We start from the raw sequence: 17,939 nt of genomic DNA, 5'->3' as shown, positions 1-17,939 counted from the left end.
GTCCCCACGGCCCTCCAGTTGAAGCAAATGGAAGTGCAGCTTGAGGAGGAGTACGAGGATAAGCAGAAGGTGCTGCGAGAGAAGCGAGAACTGGAGAGCAAGCTCACCACGCTGAGTGACCAGGTGAGCGGAGCCTGCTGGCTGGGCGCGGCCTCAGTGAGGTGACTTTCAGGGATACATAGCTGGGCAGGGGGCGGGAGTGGGGGGCAGGCTCTGTGGAGCCCACTGTCAGCACATGGAGAATGGGGTGGTTACCACGCAGAGCCCACCCTGGCTTCTCTCACCGGCTAGCCTGAGCCCGGCACGTCCTCCATTGTTGCGTGTTCGGGGGGCTCTAGAATAAGGGCAGGCGTGAAGATTGTGCGTGGGGGAGACAGGAAGAGGCTCTGTGGGGGAGGCCAGAGCCCCAGCTCCTGCTGTGCGCCCAGGTGAGCCAGAGGGACCTGGAGTCCGAGAAGCGGCTCCGGAAGGACCTGAAGCGCACCAAGGCCCTGCTGGCGGATGCCCAGATCATGCTGGACCACCTGAAGAACAACGCCCCAAGCAAGAGGGAGATCGCCCAGCTGAAGAACCAGGTGTCTGGACAGAGAGGGGGTGGTCAGCTCCAAGGGGCAATAGCACGCCTATGATTTTAGTTCTTTCTCTCCCTCCCTTCCCCTGCCAGGGATTCTTGAGTCCTTGAGAAGGAAGGTAATGGGAGGGGGAGAAGCCACTCATAGCTGTAGACTCCTAGGATCTGTGTGTACCAGATAGCATGACCGCCAAGCCCCAGGATGGCGTGAATGGGTCCCCACACCTGCCATCCCTGCCCTGGGAGACACCCGTGCGAGCTGGCCCAACAGGCCAGGGCTGGGCTCCTTCTCCCCTGCAAGCCCCCCCGCCAACCCTGTCCAGCCCTCCTGCCCCTGAGGCCTGGCTGAAATCTCTCCCTGGGGTGGGGATGGCCCTGTGTCCAGCTGGAGGAGTCCGAGTTCACCTGCGCCGCAGCCGTGAAAGCGAGGAAGGCCATGGAGGTGGAGATCGAAGACCTGCACCTGCAGATTGATGACATCGCCAAAGCCAAGACGGCGGTGAGGAGCAGGGGGTGTGGGCTGGGCTGGGGGCAGGGGTGGCTGAGGGAGAGTTGAGTGGGGACAGACGGGGGCCCTTCCCCTGCCCGATTCCTTGACGCCAGGGCTTTCTGCAGGGAGAGCGGGCCTCCCCTCCTTTGCCTCTCCCCACTCAGAGCACAGGCCCAGGAGGGGGGGTGAGGTGGAAGAGGGAGCCAGCAAGGGCCCATCTCCATGTTTAACCACCTGCCTGTGGGAGCTTGGCCACAGGCCCCGACACCATAAATAAAGGCAGCTAATGTGGCTAAGGGATGTAAACAGGTGCCTGGAGATCAGCCGAAGCACCGATAAGAGGATGGGATGGCTCTGGTTCCCTCCCCTTCCCCTGGCCAACCCCCTGACAAGCCCAAGCGGCAGCTAATTAGAGCTCTTATTTAATGCTTCCCTTTTAATTCCCTACCTCTCCTACGGCCCATCCGTTGGCCGGGAATGCATTACCGGGATACGGGCACCAGTACCTCCTTGGGCAGGGAATGGGGCAGCGGGGAGGCTGGGCTTGGCTCTGGGCTCCACAGACCCCCCCCCATCTGGTCACCCGTCTGTTGAGGGATGCCAGTCTCCCGGGCTTGATTTATCTCTGTGACATTTGTGCTCCTCAGCAGTTTTCAGGTGAGTAATTCAAATTCTTTAATTGTGTTAAAAAAGGGCTGTTATAAAATTACCATTTTATTTAAATCTGAGTTAATAAATTTCTTGGCGGAGGCTTCCCCAGCTCCCCGCAGCCCGGTAACAAGATGGATGGGGCCGAGAAGGAGCCAACGCAGTCATTTTGGTTTGGAATTACAGGCTAATAGATTCATTCATTTCCTGAAGCTGCTGTTGGCTGTCTGCTTCCCTCCCCCCCAGGAGTGGACTGACTGTGGGGCTGGAGGGCCCCGGAGCAGGCCATCCCAGGGGAGATGAGAATCCAAGCCAAGGGACCCTCGCACATTCGAGGGGTCCTTCCCTGAGGCCTGCAGGGGGCAGAGTGCGTGCAGGTTAGGGCACGGACTGCTAGGGCCAGGATGATGGGTCGTTTGTTCTGTGCAGACCTTTTCTGCCTTCTCATTAGCCTTCAGGAGCTGCCAGGAAGCAGCTGTCATTTAGCCCAGGGTCCGCCTGTGCCGCGAAGACAGCCTTTCGTCTGCTCCCTGAGCACCCCTGGGTCTGGACCCTGCCCCCCTGGCCGGCCCGGCCGCATCGTCACCCCCGCCCCATTGGAGACAGCGTGGGGAAGCTCAGACTTTCCACCAGGCGCCATTAGGCGCTGAGGCCCGATGCCCTCTGATCGGTCTTGCCTCCTTCCAGCTGGAGGAGCAGCTGAGCCGCCTTCAGCGTGAGAAGAATGAGATCCAGAGCCGGCTGGAGGAGGACCAGGAGGACCTGAACGAGCTAATGAAGAAGCACAAGGCAGCCGTGGCTCAGGTGCCCCACCACGCCCCTGCCCACAGACGCCGTCCCCGTGGTCCTCTTCCAAGGGCCCCACACGCCTCTTGTCTTGGGAGTGGGCCCCAGCCCTGTACCTGGCGTGTGGCGAACTGGGGTTTGTGTCCCCAGGGCAGCCCACATCAATGCTCACTCCTTTTTCCCAGGCCTCGCGGGACTTAGCGCAGATGAACGATCTCCAGGCCCAGCTAGAAGAAGCCAACAAGGAGAAGCAGGAGCTGCAGGAGAAGGTGGGGACTAGGGTCTCCCTTGGTAGAAAGAGGGTGCAGGGTGGCTGTATGTGCGGACAAGCCCCCAAGCTCACAGTATAACAGACGCTCCTCCTGCTCATCAGGAATCCACGGAGCAGTGTCTATGCGTGTGGAGGCCTAGGCCGGGAGCCATAACACCGTAGTAGACATTTTGGCTTCAGCTGCCTTACTTCACATCTCTATTCCCTCTCCGGTCCTTGGCTTTTCCCTTTCTCTCCAAAGAGCAAAATCTGTCAGCATTGGGCCAGGTGGGGCATGCCTCTGGCTCAGGGCCCCATCCTTCCCCGTCCCCTGGGTACCCATCCCTCCCTCCCTCAGCCTTCTGGTCACCATGGTGATCGTGCTGGGTCCAGACTCTGCGCCCTCCCTTCAGGGCTCAGTTCCTGCTTCTCTTCCTGCCCCTGCCCCCAGCTCCAAGCCCTCCAGAGCCAAGTGGAGTTCCTAGAACAATCCATGGTGGACAAGTCCCTGGTGAGCAGGCAGGAAGCTAAGATCCGAGAGCTGGAGACCCGCCTGGAGTTCGAGAGGACCCAAGTGAAGAGGCTGGAGGTGGGTGCACCCCCATCCTGGCCCACGGCCCAGAGCAGGGCCGGGCGGCCTCGGCGGCTGGAGCCACGCATGCTCAGCAGCCCTGGGCAGGCCACGGCTGCTCCTCGGAGGCCCCTGCCAGGCTGCCAGGCCAGCTGACGGGGCGGGTGTCTGCCCCCCACCCTCCCACCCGCCCGCCGCCTGCCCCTCCTGCTCTCTGGGCACCGCGGAACCAGCCTGCTTTACATTCTGTTTCCGTGCTTGCTTTCTGCCAAGGGACCAGAGCAGCTTAGCTTTTTGTCTTCATATTTTCCTCCACCATGAGCTCCCCCCGCCGGTCCCCTCACTCGCTCTCCGCTCTCCGGCAGGGTCATAAATATGCAGTGGATGCCGCCACTTCTGTGAGGGCTGAAGTCTGTTCTCTCATCTCACCGCGCACACACTCTCTCTCCCTTCCCATTTTTATTGCCTTTTTCCCTCAGTTCTTCCCACCCTTCCTGTCTCTGCTTTTTCTCCTCTCTCTTTGCTTGTCTCCATGTCTGCCCCCTTCTTTCCCGTCCCTTTGTATGTCTTCTCACCCACTCCTCGCTCCTTCCTTTCTCCCTGTCCCCTCCCTCCCCTCCCTCTGCTCCTCATTCTTGCCTTCGACCCTTCTCCCGTTCCTGCTCGCCCCTCTTCTGCTCTGTCTCGCTCTTCCTTTTCACGGGCAATCTCTGTGCTCCACATGCAGTCCTCTAGCTTCCAGGCCCCTGAAACCAGCCCGCCCAGCCCCGCCCTCTCCGGTAGAGCAGGTAGGAAGCACAAGGCAGGCAGAATTGTCTCCAGTGAATGCTTCTCTCGCCCTGTTTTTAAGTTCTCCTCCCACTCGAGCTTGTACGCGTGTCTAAGCACCGGCAGCTCTCCGTGAGAACTGTGTTCATGGGTGTGCGCGCTGAGGAGTGTCCCTGCCTCCTCCCCAGCAGCCCCTGGGGCCGTGGAGCAGGCACGAGGGTAGGGATGGGAAGAGGCGACCATGGGGCTGGCAGTGGGCATTGAGAGGGCATTCATCCCCTTGACGTGGGAAGAGAATACGGCAGAACCTCCCAAGACAAAGTCCCAGTCCTCAGGAGAGCCAGGGAGAGTTGGGAGGCTTAGTCATGTTCCTGTTCTGCCCACCACAACCCGGAATGATCAGTAATCTATATTTCCATCCCCATTTTGCATGCAGGAAGGGGTAAGGAGTTTGCCTTTGGTCACAGAGCTGTCGAGGGGCTGAAGAAGCCATTGGTCTGGTGGCTCTGGGGCAGATCTGTGCACTTGTCTCCTTTTCTTTTGGGCCTCAGACCCTTTCCTCAGCCCTGTCTCTGTATCCCTTCTGCCCGGAAAGGCAGTATTGTCCCTGAGACACACAGGATCTTAAATACAAATGGCCCTTAGAGATGGCATAGTCTAGTGCCATTATCTTAGCGACACAGAGGCTGGGGGGGCCCCGAGGTAGAGATCCCACAGCCAGTCGGTGGTCAAACCCAAAGCAGGTCCTTCCCTCACACCCTACCCCAGCCTCTAGGTCATTTTTTTGCCTACGACCTGGTAAGGAAAAATGTATTCCATGTTTCTGGAAGAAGAGGGATGGCTGTGTGCTTAGAATCTGATGACTCTTTAGTCTCCTAATCCAGGAACTCTCAGCGAACCATTTACCTCCAAGTAAGAGATGTAGCTTCCAGAGCTGCTGGGTTCAGGGTCTCTGAGGGAAGTGGGGCTGACAGTGGAGGCCCCAAACTTGGCGTCAGGATGGGTAGGCCCAGGCTCTAGCCAGGGCACTGCTCCAGCCATGGGAGTAACAATGATGATGGTGATGGTGACCGTGATGGCACCTTTCATCGTCCCAGTCACCTTCACGTACCTGACCTTATTCAGTCTTTAAAAGACCCTGAGGGATGGGCTCCTGAGTGGCTCAGTCGGTTAAGCATCTGCCTTTGGCTCAGGTCATGATCCTGGGGTCCTGGGATCGGGCCCTGTGTGGGGCTCTGCTCAGCAGGGAGTATGCTTCTCTCTCTCTCTAACCCCCTCTGCCCCTCCCCCCACTGCTTGTTTTCTCTCTCTCTCAAATGAATAAAAAAAACATCACAAAAAAAAAAAAAAAAAAAAGGCCCTGAGGAAGTAGTTGTTATCCTCCCATTTTACAGAAAGGCAAAGGAAGCCTCTTCAGAGGGCTTTAGTTCCTGCCCACCTACCGGTGAGTGGTGGTGCCAGAGCCGGATTCCAGTCCTCTGGACTCTGGAGCTCAGAGCCAGAGCCACTAGCTGATGTGTCCCGGCCTAGCTGATGGGCCTGTCTTCCCCGCCTCCCTGTCTAGAGCCTGGCCAGCCGGCTCAAGGAGAACATGGAGAAGCTGACGGAGGAGCGTGACCAGCGCACTGCCGCTGAGAACCGGGAAAAGGAGCAGAATAAGAGACTCCAGCGGCAGCTCCGGGACACCAAGGAGGAGATGGGCGAGCTCGCCAGGAAGGAGGCTGAGGCAAGCCGCAAGAAGCACGAACTGGTAATGCACCCCACCCACAGGGCCCTAAGCGCAAGGCTGGCTGAGTGGCTATATGCACACACATCCCCCCAGGCGGGTGGGGGTGGGCCATAAAGAAACCGGAGTTGAGATCATTGGGAGGAGGAGGAACATGTCAAGGAGACAGTCCAGGAAGTCCCAAAGGCAGGCTAGGGAGCCAAGGGTGGGGTACCCCAGTGTCCGTCAGGCGAACCCAGTCTGCGGAGCTCATGCCTAGCTAGGAGAGACTTAAAGCGGGCTTTTTCTGGAGCACCTGGATGAGAGACTAGCCCTCCCGGTGAACTGGACTGCCCACTCTGCCTCTTAGGAGATGGATCTGGAGAGCCTAGAGGCGGCTAACCAGAGCCTGCAGGCCGATCTAAAACTGGCATTCAAGCGCATTGGGGACCTACAGGCCGCCATCGAAGATGAGATGGAGAGCGACGAGAATGAGGACCTCATCACCAGGTGAGGGGGCCTCTGTGGCAGCAGCAGCGGCCCGCCCCAAGGCCCTCTGACCACCTCTGGATCAGGCCACAAGGTAGAACAGCTGCCACCTCTGTCTCCCTATCACTGAGTCACCAGCCCACCTTCCCCGCATCGCCAGACCCCAGCACGGACCCCATCCTGTAGCGACTGAAGGCAGGACGGGTGCCACCTGGGTGAGACATCCGCCCTCTCCCCGCCCCCCCCGCCACACCCCGTGCTCCCTCCCCGGGCCTCCCGGGAACCTGGCTCCCGTTCTCTGCCTGTCCTCGATGAGTTATTCCCCCGTTTAGCTGCATTTCCGATGGTGCCTGCCCCACTCTGGAGAGAGCAGAGATTTAAGGCCTGTGGTGCCTTGTTACCGTGCCAGAGATTTTCTCTCATAAAACCCACCCAGGGAATGGTTCAGGAGCGAGAGAGAGAGAGAGATTTGTAGTCAGGCTGACGAAGAAGCACAAGGCAGGTAGAACCAGCTCTGCAGGGTGGGGGTCAGGCCCTGGAGAAGCTCCCAAGGCTGCCTTTGGGCAGAACCCTGGCCCCCAGACCTGCCCCCTTCCCTGGTGAGCGCTGGTGCCCGGTCCTGCAGGCAGAGGGAGCCTGCTCCTTTCCACAGCAGGAGAACGGTGCCCCAGGGCAACCTAGACCTCCTTCTGAGGACAGCAGCGAGTGAGCACTGTCACTCACCCCGCCCCCCAACTGGTCTCCACCAGTCAGAGGCATCTCTTGCTGAAGAAAAAGGGGTCATCAGTGGAGAGGTCCACCTTGGTTTGCTCCCTTGTGATCTCCCTTGCCCACCATTTTCTTTCTGTTTCCAGTTTGCAGGACATGGTGACAAAGTATCAGAAAAGAAAGAATAAACCGTGAGGACTGGAGCGCACGCGCTCTCTGCCTCTCCCGTGGTGTCTAACCGCCCCTAACACTGGCTCCCCACCCAGGGCCCCTGCTGCATGCCGCACGTGGACACAGCCTCTCACACCTCCTCCAAGCTGGCCTCACGCTAACACTGCTGACTCTGTCCTGAGGCGAGGCGAGGCGAGGCGAGGCGAGGGGCCGGACCTGCCTTGGGGGTAGAGGACAGGCCACGAGGCAAACTCCCCCAGGAAGGTTTACAGCCTGGATGGGCAGGATGGGGGGCTCCCACAGAAAAGAGTGTTCAGCCTCAGTCTGCCTTCCTGAGCTCCGGCCTTCTCCTCCTCCAGAAAGCAGGTGTAGCTGCCTCCCCGGCCTATTTCACTGAGTGAAAATCTGATTGGGCTGGACTGGTCCACACCCTGGGGCTCCTTTGGAGCCTGTTCCACCCCCAAAAAAAGTGGGTAGGTTTCATTTTGGAAGGGCCCACCACCTCCCTGTGGCAGACAAGGGTACGAGGTGTGGGGCGACGTCTAGCAGTTTCTTATTTGGAGAAGGCATCCAGCCAGCTCCTCACGGGCTGCTTCCCCATGGCAAGAGAAGGGAACCCAGCCAGATGTGTTCACCTTGCTCCCTGCAGGCACCTTGGGCAGAGGAGGGTCCCCCCACCCCCAGGCGTTTGCGATGGTGCTTCCTGTCAGGTGATGGGAACCCCAGGAGATCCGCCCTCACCCTCCGATTCCTGCTTTCTGAGTGGTAGCGGGATGGTGGGAGCAGACGCGCGGGCCTTGAGGCCGATCAGAGTGATCCTCTGTCAAATTCATCAGGGCTGTTTGTTCGGAGGTGGTTTTTTTTTTTTTTTTTTTTTTTTACCGTGGCATTGGCTTTCCTCCCCTGACTCTCTCTTGCCTGGCAGGCCTCCTCCCCTGGCCGGGATGTGCTGGCGGCGGCGCCCAGGAGTCCGTGAGCGCTAATGATAAATGTAATAGTGTGTAACAGTGATAGAGGGCCGCTGGAGCCCGGTTGTCACACACAATTAATATCCCCCGCCATCCTGTCTCCGTTTGTTTGTTCCCCCGCGATTTGGCTCCCAGTTAACTAATAGCACATGAGCCTGGACATAAATTGTATTTGACTCGGGGTTTAATTCCGACCATTTAAAATTTCAACTGCCCCCTGAGCCCGCCTGCCCCTGGAGTTTGTTCACGGGCCTGATTATTTAAGGAAAAGAGCCTAAACATCATCTATAGGCTTGACACTAAAGGGAAGGTGAGGGCAGGCCGGGCGGCGTCTCCACCCATTTGCTGCTCTGAAGGGAAGGAGGAGAATTTGTATTCTGGGTCCATGGCTGCCTGTCCCCTGTGTGTTCCAGTCCTGCCATCCTTGGGCTGGAGGAGCTTCGAGGGCTGATAAAATGCGCATTTAAGATCATCTTCTAAACCATTGCCAGGCAGGGGCACACATGCACACACCCGGTGTGCACTCACGCAGGCGCGCTGGGGCGTGCAGGCCTCGCCACGGTCCCACTGCTGGCCGAGGTGGTGTGGCTCAGTGCTCAGCTGCTCTGGGCCCCAGCGCCAAGTTATCGAGCGAGCGAGTAAAGCGGGCAGAAAAATAATGTTTCGATTTACTTAGAGATACAGTTGTTATTGCCATAACCTTAATGAAAGCAGTAAACAGTGCAGTATTAAGGGAGATTTATACAGAAACACTTTTAACATGTAGACATAGATTTTGCGATGCACACAGAACCTCCTTTCTAAAGGCAATCAATATGGTTATAAACAGTGGTGATAAATTACGGGTTCTGAAGCCGGAGAAGGAGGTTTTTTTGCGTGGGTGTATAAATCAGGTGGTGCTGGTGTTCCGTGGGGCCTGTGCACCATAGTAAATCTGCTGGGCTCGGACAGGCACGGGGCTTGCATTAGTGGTTTCAGGGCTGTCTGCTAAACTCCTGTTTACCCGGGGTATCAGCCAGCCTCATCTTTGTTATAATTCTGTTTTTGATGGAAGGCCATAAAATATGACTCTTTGTTCCCCTCCCAATGGGTCATGCTCTCTCACAGTCTCCAGAATGGAGTCTGGCAGTTTCCTCTGTGTGTGTGTGTGTGTGTGTGTGTGTGAGAGAGAGAGAGACAGAGAACACACTTGCGTGCACAAACACGTACGCGTGCCTGTGTGGCTGTTTATTCAAGAACATAATTCAGGAATGGGGCTGCTCCTGTTGACACAGATGAAAGGAAATTTATATCAAGGAGAAATCCTTAGCATCTCCATAGCAGGGGAATGTGGGAGCAGACATTTTGCAGAATTCTAGAACATTATCAGAAGCCGTCCTAAGCCCCCGCTGCTTTGTAAAGGAGTTGCCGTGACTCCAGCCTCCAATTCTCACTCCTTTGGGCTTTTCTGCCAGTAGAGAGGGCTCAGGCTGGCTTGGGGAGATGCACAACTGGGAAGCGAGAGCAGGAGGCTGCCTGAGGGAGGGAGGAGGAGACTTGGATAAACAGACCCATTGTCTGGGACTATCTGAGGGCTCAGGTGGATCTCCAGGACACAGTTTGAATCCCAGAGCTGTTGCCAGCACCTCGGGAAATGGCGGATGCGCCCTCCTCATCCCTGTCTGTTTCCTAAGGGTCAGGGACGTCACAGGGTGGGTCTGAGATCTGGACCTTCCCGCTCAGGTGCGTCACCATCAGCCGAGCCTGGAGGTGTCCAGTTCAAGCTAACCTGAAGGCATAATGATGCCTTTCTCTTCCCCACCCGTGGCCTGCAATCTGGCTCTCACGGTGAAGGCGTGGGAAATGGCCGCAGCTGTGGCCACATTTCTGGGAGGGGGCAGACAAGAAACAGAATAGGCCTCAGTGAGTAGCTACAGGGCCTCGGACTCATCTTTTTAACCAGTGGCCGTTTAGCTGGAACTCATAAATGGACAGTTTCCCTGTCATCCTCACTGGAAGTGTTTGGCTCAATAGCATTCTGTCTCCACAAGTAGAATGGGAGGTCCTCCATGCTCCTCAGGGTCCTCTTGGTGGCTGTCCTGAGTGTGGCCTGCTGAGCGGGGCAGGGTCCTCGTGAATGGGGCTCCCCATCTAACCTCCCCGTTCTGCTCCCTGACTCACTGATGTGCATGCCCCCCTACCCCGGGCCGACCCGGGGCCCCATCAGCGCTCCCCACTGGGCCGCGGCTTAGCCCTTCCCAGTCTCTCCTACCTTTCTGCTCCTCATCCCACAGTGAGGGGGACTCAGATGTGGACTCGGAGCTGGAGGACCGCGTCGACGGGGTCAAGTCGTGGTTGTCGAAAAACAAGGGGCCTTCCAAGGCAGCTTCTGATGATGGCAGCTTGAAGAGTTCCAGGTGAATACATGGCCTTGAGCTGGGAGGGAAGAGCCACCTCCTAAGCCAAGGATAAAGGAGCAGTGCCTCGGTCCCGGAGGGGCCAGGCCTCTGGTACCGGCCTCTCTTGCCCAGCACATGTACACGGGGCTCGGGGTCTCTGCACCCTTGTGTTTCCTAGGTAACGGTTTCCTACCAGGCTCAGGCCTTTGGTTTGCTGTAGGTTTGACTTAATCCCCATTTATTCATTCAACAAATAGTGGTTGAACCACCAGAAAGTTTGGGCCCCAGAATCAAGATGGGAATGGGGCATAAGGAGTGTCTGGACCCCATGACCCTCAACAGGACTGTCTCAGGCCAGCTCTGGATCTCTGAAATCTTAACAGGACTAGCAGCAGAAAAGGCACCAGTTCCCCTGACTTGCTTATCACAGCCACATTTCTCTTCCTGTCCCCATTCTCTCCTTCCTCTGATCTTTTCACCATGTCCCCTCCCCACCTCGCCCCCATGCTTCCTGCTCACACCAGTCCACTGGAGGAACGCCTTCCCATCTTGTCCAGCCAAGTCAGTCTTCTGATCACACAGACAGCTCCCCCTGGAATCCAGCTCCCCAGTCCCCATCCCTCACTTCCCAGCCAGCATGGCAGCAGGAAGGGTAATCCTCTGTCCCCTGTGCCAGTGCCTCCTGCTGGTTCCCCTGCCTCACAGTTTCTCCCCAACTCAGAGCCATCCTGATCCCCACCCCCTTCCCAGAGTCAGCAGGCAGGCTGGGTTGACAAGTAATCCCGCCCCCCTCCTCCCACTCCCCTGAGGCCCCTTCCCAAGTCCAGCCCCTCACTACCAGCACCCAGCGGCCCCCTCTAATTGGTTTAATTTATTCAGCCAAACAACATTTCGTTGTGGCAGATAATGCCGCCTTCCCCGCCCCACTGCCGTTCACCACTGCGCGGCACAAGGCTCCAGGTAGTTGACAATGAAATAAATTGAACTAAACGTTTTAGAGGGGGAAAAGTGATGAAATAGAACAATGGTCTAATTTACATGACATTCTCCATGAAGCTATTTTCACTGACGCAAATTATTTTGCTTCATTTCCTCCAATGCTCTCACTGCCACTTTGCTGGGGTGCTGCTGGTGGCTCCCTTTGCCTCCTGTCTCCTCCCTCCCCCTGTGTCTTTATTCTCTGGGTTTCATGCAGGCTCCTCTCCCTCTCTCTCTTTCTCTCTCTCCCTCTCTTATTCCATCTGTGCTGCTTCTAATCCACTGCTGGTTCTCTCTTCCCGGCCTCACCTCCCTCGCCTAGAACGGCCCTCAACACCTCTGGCAAAGAGGGCAAGGGGGTGGAGGAGAGGCCGGCCTCGGCACTGAGCTCCCTGAGCTACCGGAAGCGGCTCACCCTGAAGGACTCCATCGCGGGCACCGGGGATGAGGACTCGCTCTTCACCACCCTGAGCGAGCGGGCGGCCTCCCCGGAGAGGCCGCCCCGGAAGACCCGCATGGGCCCCAGGGAGGAGCCAGACGAGTGCGGCTCCATCGTCTCCGAAGCCCTGAGCCGCCCAGGCCGGGGGCTGGAGAAGCGGTGGGGCTCAGACTTTGACCGGGCCTCCACAGTCTCTGCTCCCACCAGCCGGGCCTCCTCAGCCACACGGCGTGGCTCCGGTGAGGATGGGGCCCGCTCGTCCATGAGCTTCTCGCTCTCGGGCTCCCCCATCTCCCGGCGCAGCACCTCCCGGCTGGATACCCTGTCCAGGACCCTCAGTCCTTCCTTGAGCCGCGCCTCGGGCCGGGGCCGGGACAGCCCGGATTCCCGCCTGTCTCTGGGCCAGAGCTGCCTGGATGCGTGGGACGACGAAGCTAGTGTGGCCTTGAGCGAGGCCCACTCCCAGTATAGCCATCCGTCGCTGGCCCGCAGTCTTTCGGTGCCACCACGGCCTCGTGTCTCAGCCTCGGCCACGGATGAGCCCCTTGGCGCTGGCATCCACCCCGTCAGCCGGCACTCCTACCTGGACCCTGACCTGGAGGCTGCCATCAACGAGGTCTTAAGCTTCAAACCCGGCCCGTTCCAGAGGAGCAGCCTGGAGCCCGACTCTGAGGAGGATGACCGGAAGAGCATCCAAAGCGTCCGCAGCGCCCAGGTGGACCTCCCAGCGCGGGCGGCCGGCATCCGCCGCTCGGCCTCCGCTGCTGACGTCTCCCACTCCCGCAGCAGCCACAAGGGCCGGAGCCGGAGACGCAGAAGCTCCCGCTCCAGCTCCAGCTCCGAGGACTCCTCGGAGCCCAGACGGCGGAAGAAGGGGCGCTCGCGCAAGGGCAAGAAGAAATCCAGATCGAGGAGAAAGAGAACGGAGACCGAGTCGGAGTCCTCGTCCAGCTCCAGCGGCTCTACGGTGTCAGGCCACAGCCGCTCGAGCGTGAAGAAGGGCCCCGCTGCCGAAGACGAGGAGGCCGCGGGCCGGCAGTCCCGGCAGTCTCGGAAGGAGGAGAAGAAGCGCAAGAAGGAGGTGGACAGCCTGATGATGCGGTACCTGTACCGGCCCGAGAGCGACTAGCGCAGCAGTAGGTGGCAGCTGGCGTGGGGCATGGAGTGTGCCGCTCGGTGTGAACTAACATGCCCCCACCTCGCCCGCCCGCACAGAGGCCTCTGCTTCGCTCCCGTTGGGCACACCTGGCCTCAGGGAGCCTTCTGGCTCCCACCTTGGAGAGTAGGGCTGGTTAGTCATCCTGAGCCCTGTGCCCCCCAGACTGATCCTGCAGAGGACAGTCACTCACACTTATTAAGTCCCTGCTGAGGGCCAGGGCCCCCCCAGATACTCACCACACTGTGTGCACCTAATCCTCGTGCTAACTCCATAACCAAGTCCGGATGAGCTCCACTTTACAGGAGAGAAAACCGAGGCTCGAGGAAGTGAAGTCACTTGCCACAGTCACAGGTCACACAGCTGGGAAGTGATGTTGCTGGGATCTGAATGGAGGCTGCTCAATTTGCCCTTGATCGCTCCTCCACACAGCCCGGGGCAGAGCACGGGGATGACAGGTTTGGTGCGCGTGCCTGGCAGCACTGATGCCCCCCAACAGGCTGGTCTTGGGAAAGGGCTCTCGCTTCCCTCCCGAGGGTGAGTTGGTGCGCTAGTGGCCGTCATCTATTTTGAGGCCTTCTGGCTCGGCTTTCCCCTGCCCTGCAAAGCCACCTTCCTCCCTGGCACACATCTCAAGCCTCAGAGTGCAAGGCTCCCCAGGGCCACAGCCCCCACAGTACCACACCCTACATCACACCCCGAGGTGCCTGACTCCCTCCCCAGCCCTCCCACCTGAAGCCCACACATGGGCGGCACCTCCTCTCAGAGCATCTTAAAAAGTAATAGTGAATAGAAATTAGCAGCTGCTGACTGACAGACCCCTCCTGGCTCTCCTGCCTCCCCCAGCCTTCTCTCTGTGGGGAGGGAGATCTAGCAGTTAGGCCCTTTATGCCCACACCCCCGTCTCAGAAGAAAGGCACAAAGACTGACTCACTGGAATCCCATTGTTGCCAGTTTCCCTGGTGGGTGGTGACATTTGGATCACCTTGGTTATATGAAGCTGTTTTCAGCATGGTACCTCCCAGGGCAAGCTTGCTGCTTCCCAGGAGATGTGACCCCAGAGTGCCACCCCCTGGAGCATGGCCACTGCATGAACTAACACACCTGTCGCATGCCTGTGGGCCTGTCGTGCCATGGGCACCTGGGCAGGTACACTGATTGGGCAGAATCCTCTCCAAAGGGATCAGTTAACGTTTTAAGAAATGGACAGGTAGGAGTGAATGTTACCTGCAGCGATGTGGAGATGGGTGATGGGATGGGATTAGGGGGATGGTGCAGAGAGGGTAGAATTTAAACCCAGACCAGGCTCGTGGCCGTCTCAGACTCCTCAGACCCTGAGCTGCTCTGAAACCAAGTCCCTGGGCTCAGCACGGGCTCTGTCGCTTCCCCCATGTGGCTGATGATTGCAGGGTGCTCTGGGAAGAGCAGGGAGCATCTGGGTTGCACTAGGGAGCTATTGTCAGAAAAGACAGGAGTCACAATATCAAGTCTACTTCCTCATCCTTCCCCTTGGCAGCCCTGCTGAGTGCCCTCCTCCCCCAGCACAGGAAGTCAGTTGTTAGGCCAGGCTCTTCTGGGTACCGCACCGGAGAGGGAGAGGAAGAGAGGCACAGGCCTAGCTGGGCCATCGTACACCGCCCAGCATCAGACCCAATGCTCTCAGCCTAACATCACCCTTGATCCTATGACCAGCAAGAACAACAACAAAAAAGCCTGTTTCTTGCCCCAGCCACCTGCACAGTTCTCTTGTCCACCAGGAAAGCAGGAGTAGTCCCGAAACCCTACACACCACCACCCAAGAGGGTTGGATTCACAGCGGGGAGAGTGGGCCCCAAGCCAGAAGCTAGCCGGCCAATACTGAGCCAGCCAGAGAAGGGCCGGGGAAGGGAGGGCCTGGCTGGGCTCAGTGCAAACTGGCTTTGGGTAGTTAAACTGCCAAGCATGGGGGCCAGGAGCAGAGCAGTGGCTTAGCTTCCCATCTGGCGACAGGGACCAGCGAGAACTCCGAAGGCGAGCTCATCCATAGCAAAGGCAAGGGGAGGGGGCTGTCACCCTGGGCTCACCCAGCAGAAATTAGCTCATACACCAAATTGTTTGTGACAGCGTTGTGCAGGAGATGCTGGCTTGTGGGGAGGAAAGCTTTTTGAACAATTTGGTTAAAATGTTCACATTGCCAGCCCTGACTCTTGTCCTGGGGAGGGGGCAAGGCGCTGGCTGTTGACTCTACAGCTGTGGCTCCAGAGGCCACAAAGGAGCCTGGCTTGTAGCACACCTGGCTACCTAGGTTCGGAGCAGGGCAGAGGAGCATGGCATTGGCTCCCCTCTCCGGCTACCTCTGCCGCTTGCCCAGCACTTGGATGGAGCTGTGTCAGAACCTGGCTGTCATTTATCCAGGCGTCTGTCTGCTTGGCAATCACAGGAATGTGGGAGTGGGGGCCTCAGCCCAACTCAGGAGAGGTGCGAGAATGGAAAAGAGCTCAGATTGGCCCTACCCAGCAATGCCCTGTCGGCATCTGGGTCGCAGTCCTGGCATCTGCCTAGCCCCCTGTCTCCCCACCGCAAAATAACCCTACTGTTTTTCCACAAAGTCCTTTGCCCAACAGCAGACCTTCGCACTTGGGTGCCCAGAAATTCTGTCCAAAAATTGAAAATAAAACCAGGCTCCCACTAATTTAGAATTCAAACAACCCAAAAGCTAAAATAACCCCAATTTTTTCTATGTTGCACAGTCATCATTGAGCTTTATAATTTTGTCCCTGAGACACCCTAGAGTCCTTAAGTGCCTTTGGCCCATCAAAGTAAGACTCATTTACGTTCAGTCTAGTTTGTATGAAATGTGTTTTGTGCTATTCTGATTCCTTTAAAAATGGTAATACATTCATGAGAAATATGATAACTGTTAACCAGACTGCCCCATTCCTGAACCATTCTGCATAATTGAACATGTATTCTATCAGGCTCTTCCTTCTCCCCGGGGAGACACACACACACAGAGAGAGAGAGAGAGGCCTATCTTTACATACTCCCTGGGCTGTCACCCAGGAGGGCGGGGAACATTCAGGTTTGGTTGTGTTTTCTCTTTAGGTCACCCCATCTAGCAGCAGGGTGGAGTCAGCAAAAGGCTTTGAGGTCTAAGAGTCCAAGTTCAAATTTCCATACTGGCTATGTGACCTTGAGCCAGAACCTTCCTCTCTTTGAACCAGCTTCCTGGTGACATTTCATAGGGTTATCATGAAGAGTAAGATGGGTGTCCAGAGTGCCCGGGACAGTGTCACACACAGGAAGTACTCCATAGCCAAACCCTTTGCTCCCAACACAGTTGGAAAAGCTAAGAATGTGGGTCTTTCTTGCAGAACACTGTTTCCCCCTCTTTCGGTTTGAGGATGGGAGAACTGCCAAGGGGCCAATAAACAAGGTCCCCCATCAGATTCTTAAAGCAGAGTTGGGGGCAGAGGGATCACGGAATTCCTGTTTATCCTAGGGAAAGCTCTCTAGGATCGGGAGGCAGAGCTGTGTCCCTGGAAGCGCACTGGGCAGGGACTCTGGGTGCAGGACCCTGGGGAGGGCGGGCGGGGGGAGAGGGGACACAGTCTGGGCTGCATTTTGTTCAGTGTTGAAATTACAGTGCACTTGAACCAGTGATGGCAGCAGAGGTGGGAGGGGCAAGGGCAGCCGGTTCTAAGGCTTTGGGAAAAAAGGAAAAAAGATAACTGGAGCAAGAGGTTTCTGTCCTTGCTCAATGCCATGAGCCTGCCCCATCCAGGGGATAATTATCCTTCCCATCCTGGTGAGAGGAAGCTGGAGGCCTGATGAAAACTCTGTAGGATTGGGTTATGGTACCAAGAAAGGGACGACTATGCCACCATGAAGCAGAATTCTAGCCAGTCCCTACATCCTGAGCCTCCTTCCCTTGTGGTGAGTAGATGATGCCACGGTCAAGGACAGAAATGCTCACAGGCCTTAGGAAAACAATAAAGAGAAAGGATTAAGGTCTGGGAGTATCCAGTGGGGAAAGACCCTCCCTCTCAGAAGGAATCATGGTTAGGGGTGAGGTTACCAACCCGCAGTCTCCAAGTCAGTGTGGTCCATGGACCACCAGCATCAGAGTTTTCTGGGGAAGAACTGAAAATGCAGAATTCCTCGGTTCCACCCAAAAGCTAACAAATCACAATTTCTCAGGGGGAAGGACACAGGAGTCTGTTGCCGATTCTTAGGTTGAGACCTACAGCTCTACGGCATTGCTTTCCAGGGAATTTCAGAAATTTTTGGAATCAAGACCATGCTCTCCTTTCTGTCACTACTCTGCGTATCTTCCGGGGAAGTGATGGATTGGAGTCACCTCTCAATTTGTGGCTTTTGAGGAATGCTGTGACGGGGTTGTGGGAGCCTCCCCAGACCCAGAGGCTTTGGTGCTGAAGGTTTAAGGGAATCGTTCCACCATGACCTTGCTCTTCTCTCCCCGCAGCCCTACCAGCTACTGGAAGTCCCTTGCCCCTGACCGGTCAGATGATGAGCACGACCCTTTGGACAGCACCTCCAGGCCACGATACTCCCATAACTATCTGAGTGACAGCGACACAGAGGCCAGACCGACAGAGACCAACGCATAGCCCAGGGGAGTGGTCTGTACCTCTCGCACCCCCCGGGCCTCTGCTGCCACGGCGCCTCTCCCAGGAAGTGGCAGGGCACAGGTCTCCCCCACCAGACTGCTGATCCACATGGGAAACACCCGCCCCCCTAGGTCTGGGGGGCTTTCCACGCTGCGGGTGTCTGACATCTCCACATGGAAGAGGTGGGGGGGTGGACAGGGCAGAGAGGAGTTCCTGAAAACAGAACTTTTTGCTCCTTCTGCCTCCAAAATGC

At 57.3% G+C, this 17,939-nt stretch overlaps 1 protein-coding gene across 2 annotated transcripts in view; it reads left to right on the top strand.

Annotated features, from left to right (window-relative positions):
- The window catches only part of LOC116863010 (unconventional myosin-XVIIIa), a 29,678-nt gene extending 11,992 nt beyond the window's left edge, over positions 1–17,686 (top strand). The window contains exons 13-24 of one of the 2 annotated variants that reach the window (XM_032850482.1): positions 19–123; positions 429–575; positions 957–1,070; positions 2,397–2,513; positions 2,681–2,764; positions 3,197–3,334; positions 5,649–5,834; positions 6,160–6,299; positions 7,133–7,177; positions 10,399–10,521; positions 11,804–13,056; positions 17,542–17,652. In XM_032850482.1, the coding sequence (XP_032706373.1) occupies positions 19–123; positions 429–575; positions 957–1,070; positions 2,397–2,513; positions 2,681–2,764; positions 3,197–3,334; positions 5,649–5,834; positions 6,160–6,299; positions 7,133–7,177; positions 10,399–10,521; positions 11,804–13,049 (2,445 nt within the window). In that variant the 3' untranslated portion in view covers positions 13,050–13,056; positions 17,542–17,652. Of the gene's footprint in view, positions 1–18; positions 124–428; positions 576–956; positions 1,071–2,396; positions 2,514–2,680; positions 2,765–3,196; positions 3,335–5,648; positions 5,835–6,159; positions 6,300–7,132; positions 7,178–10,398; positions 10,522–11,803; positions 13,057–17,541 lie in introns of both variants that reach the window. The other variant, XM_032850483.1, reaches the window with a different exon arrangement.
- Positions 17,687–17,939: the final 253 nt, after the last annotated feature.

This window comes from Lontra canadensis, unplaced genomic scaffold, assembly GCF_010015895.1.
Source record: "Lontra canadensis isolate GAN:19392208 unplaced genomic scaffold, GSC_riverotter_1.0 scaffold450, whole genome shotgun sequence".
NCBI classification, from domain to species: domain Eukaryota; kingdom Metazoa; phylum Chordata; class Mammalia; order Carnivora; family Mustelidae; genus Lontra; species Lontra canadensis.
The sequence above is the reverse complement of the archived record's forward strand: the minus strand, read 5'-3'. Positions and strand labels throughout refer to the sequence as shown.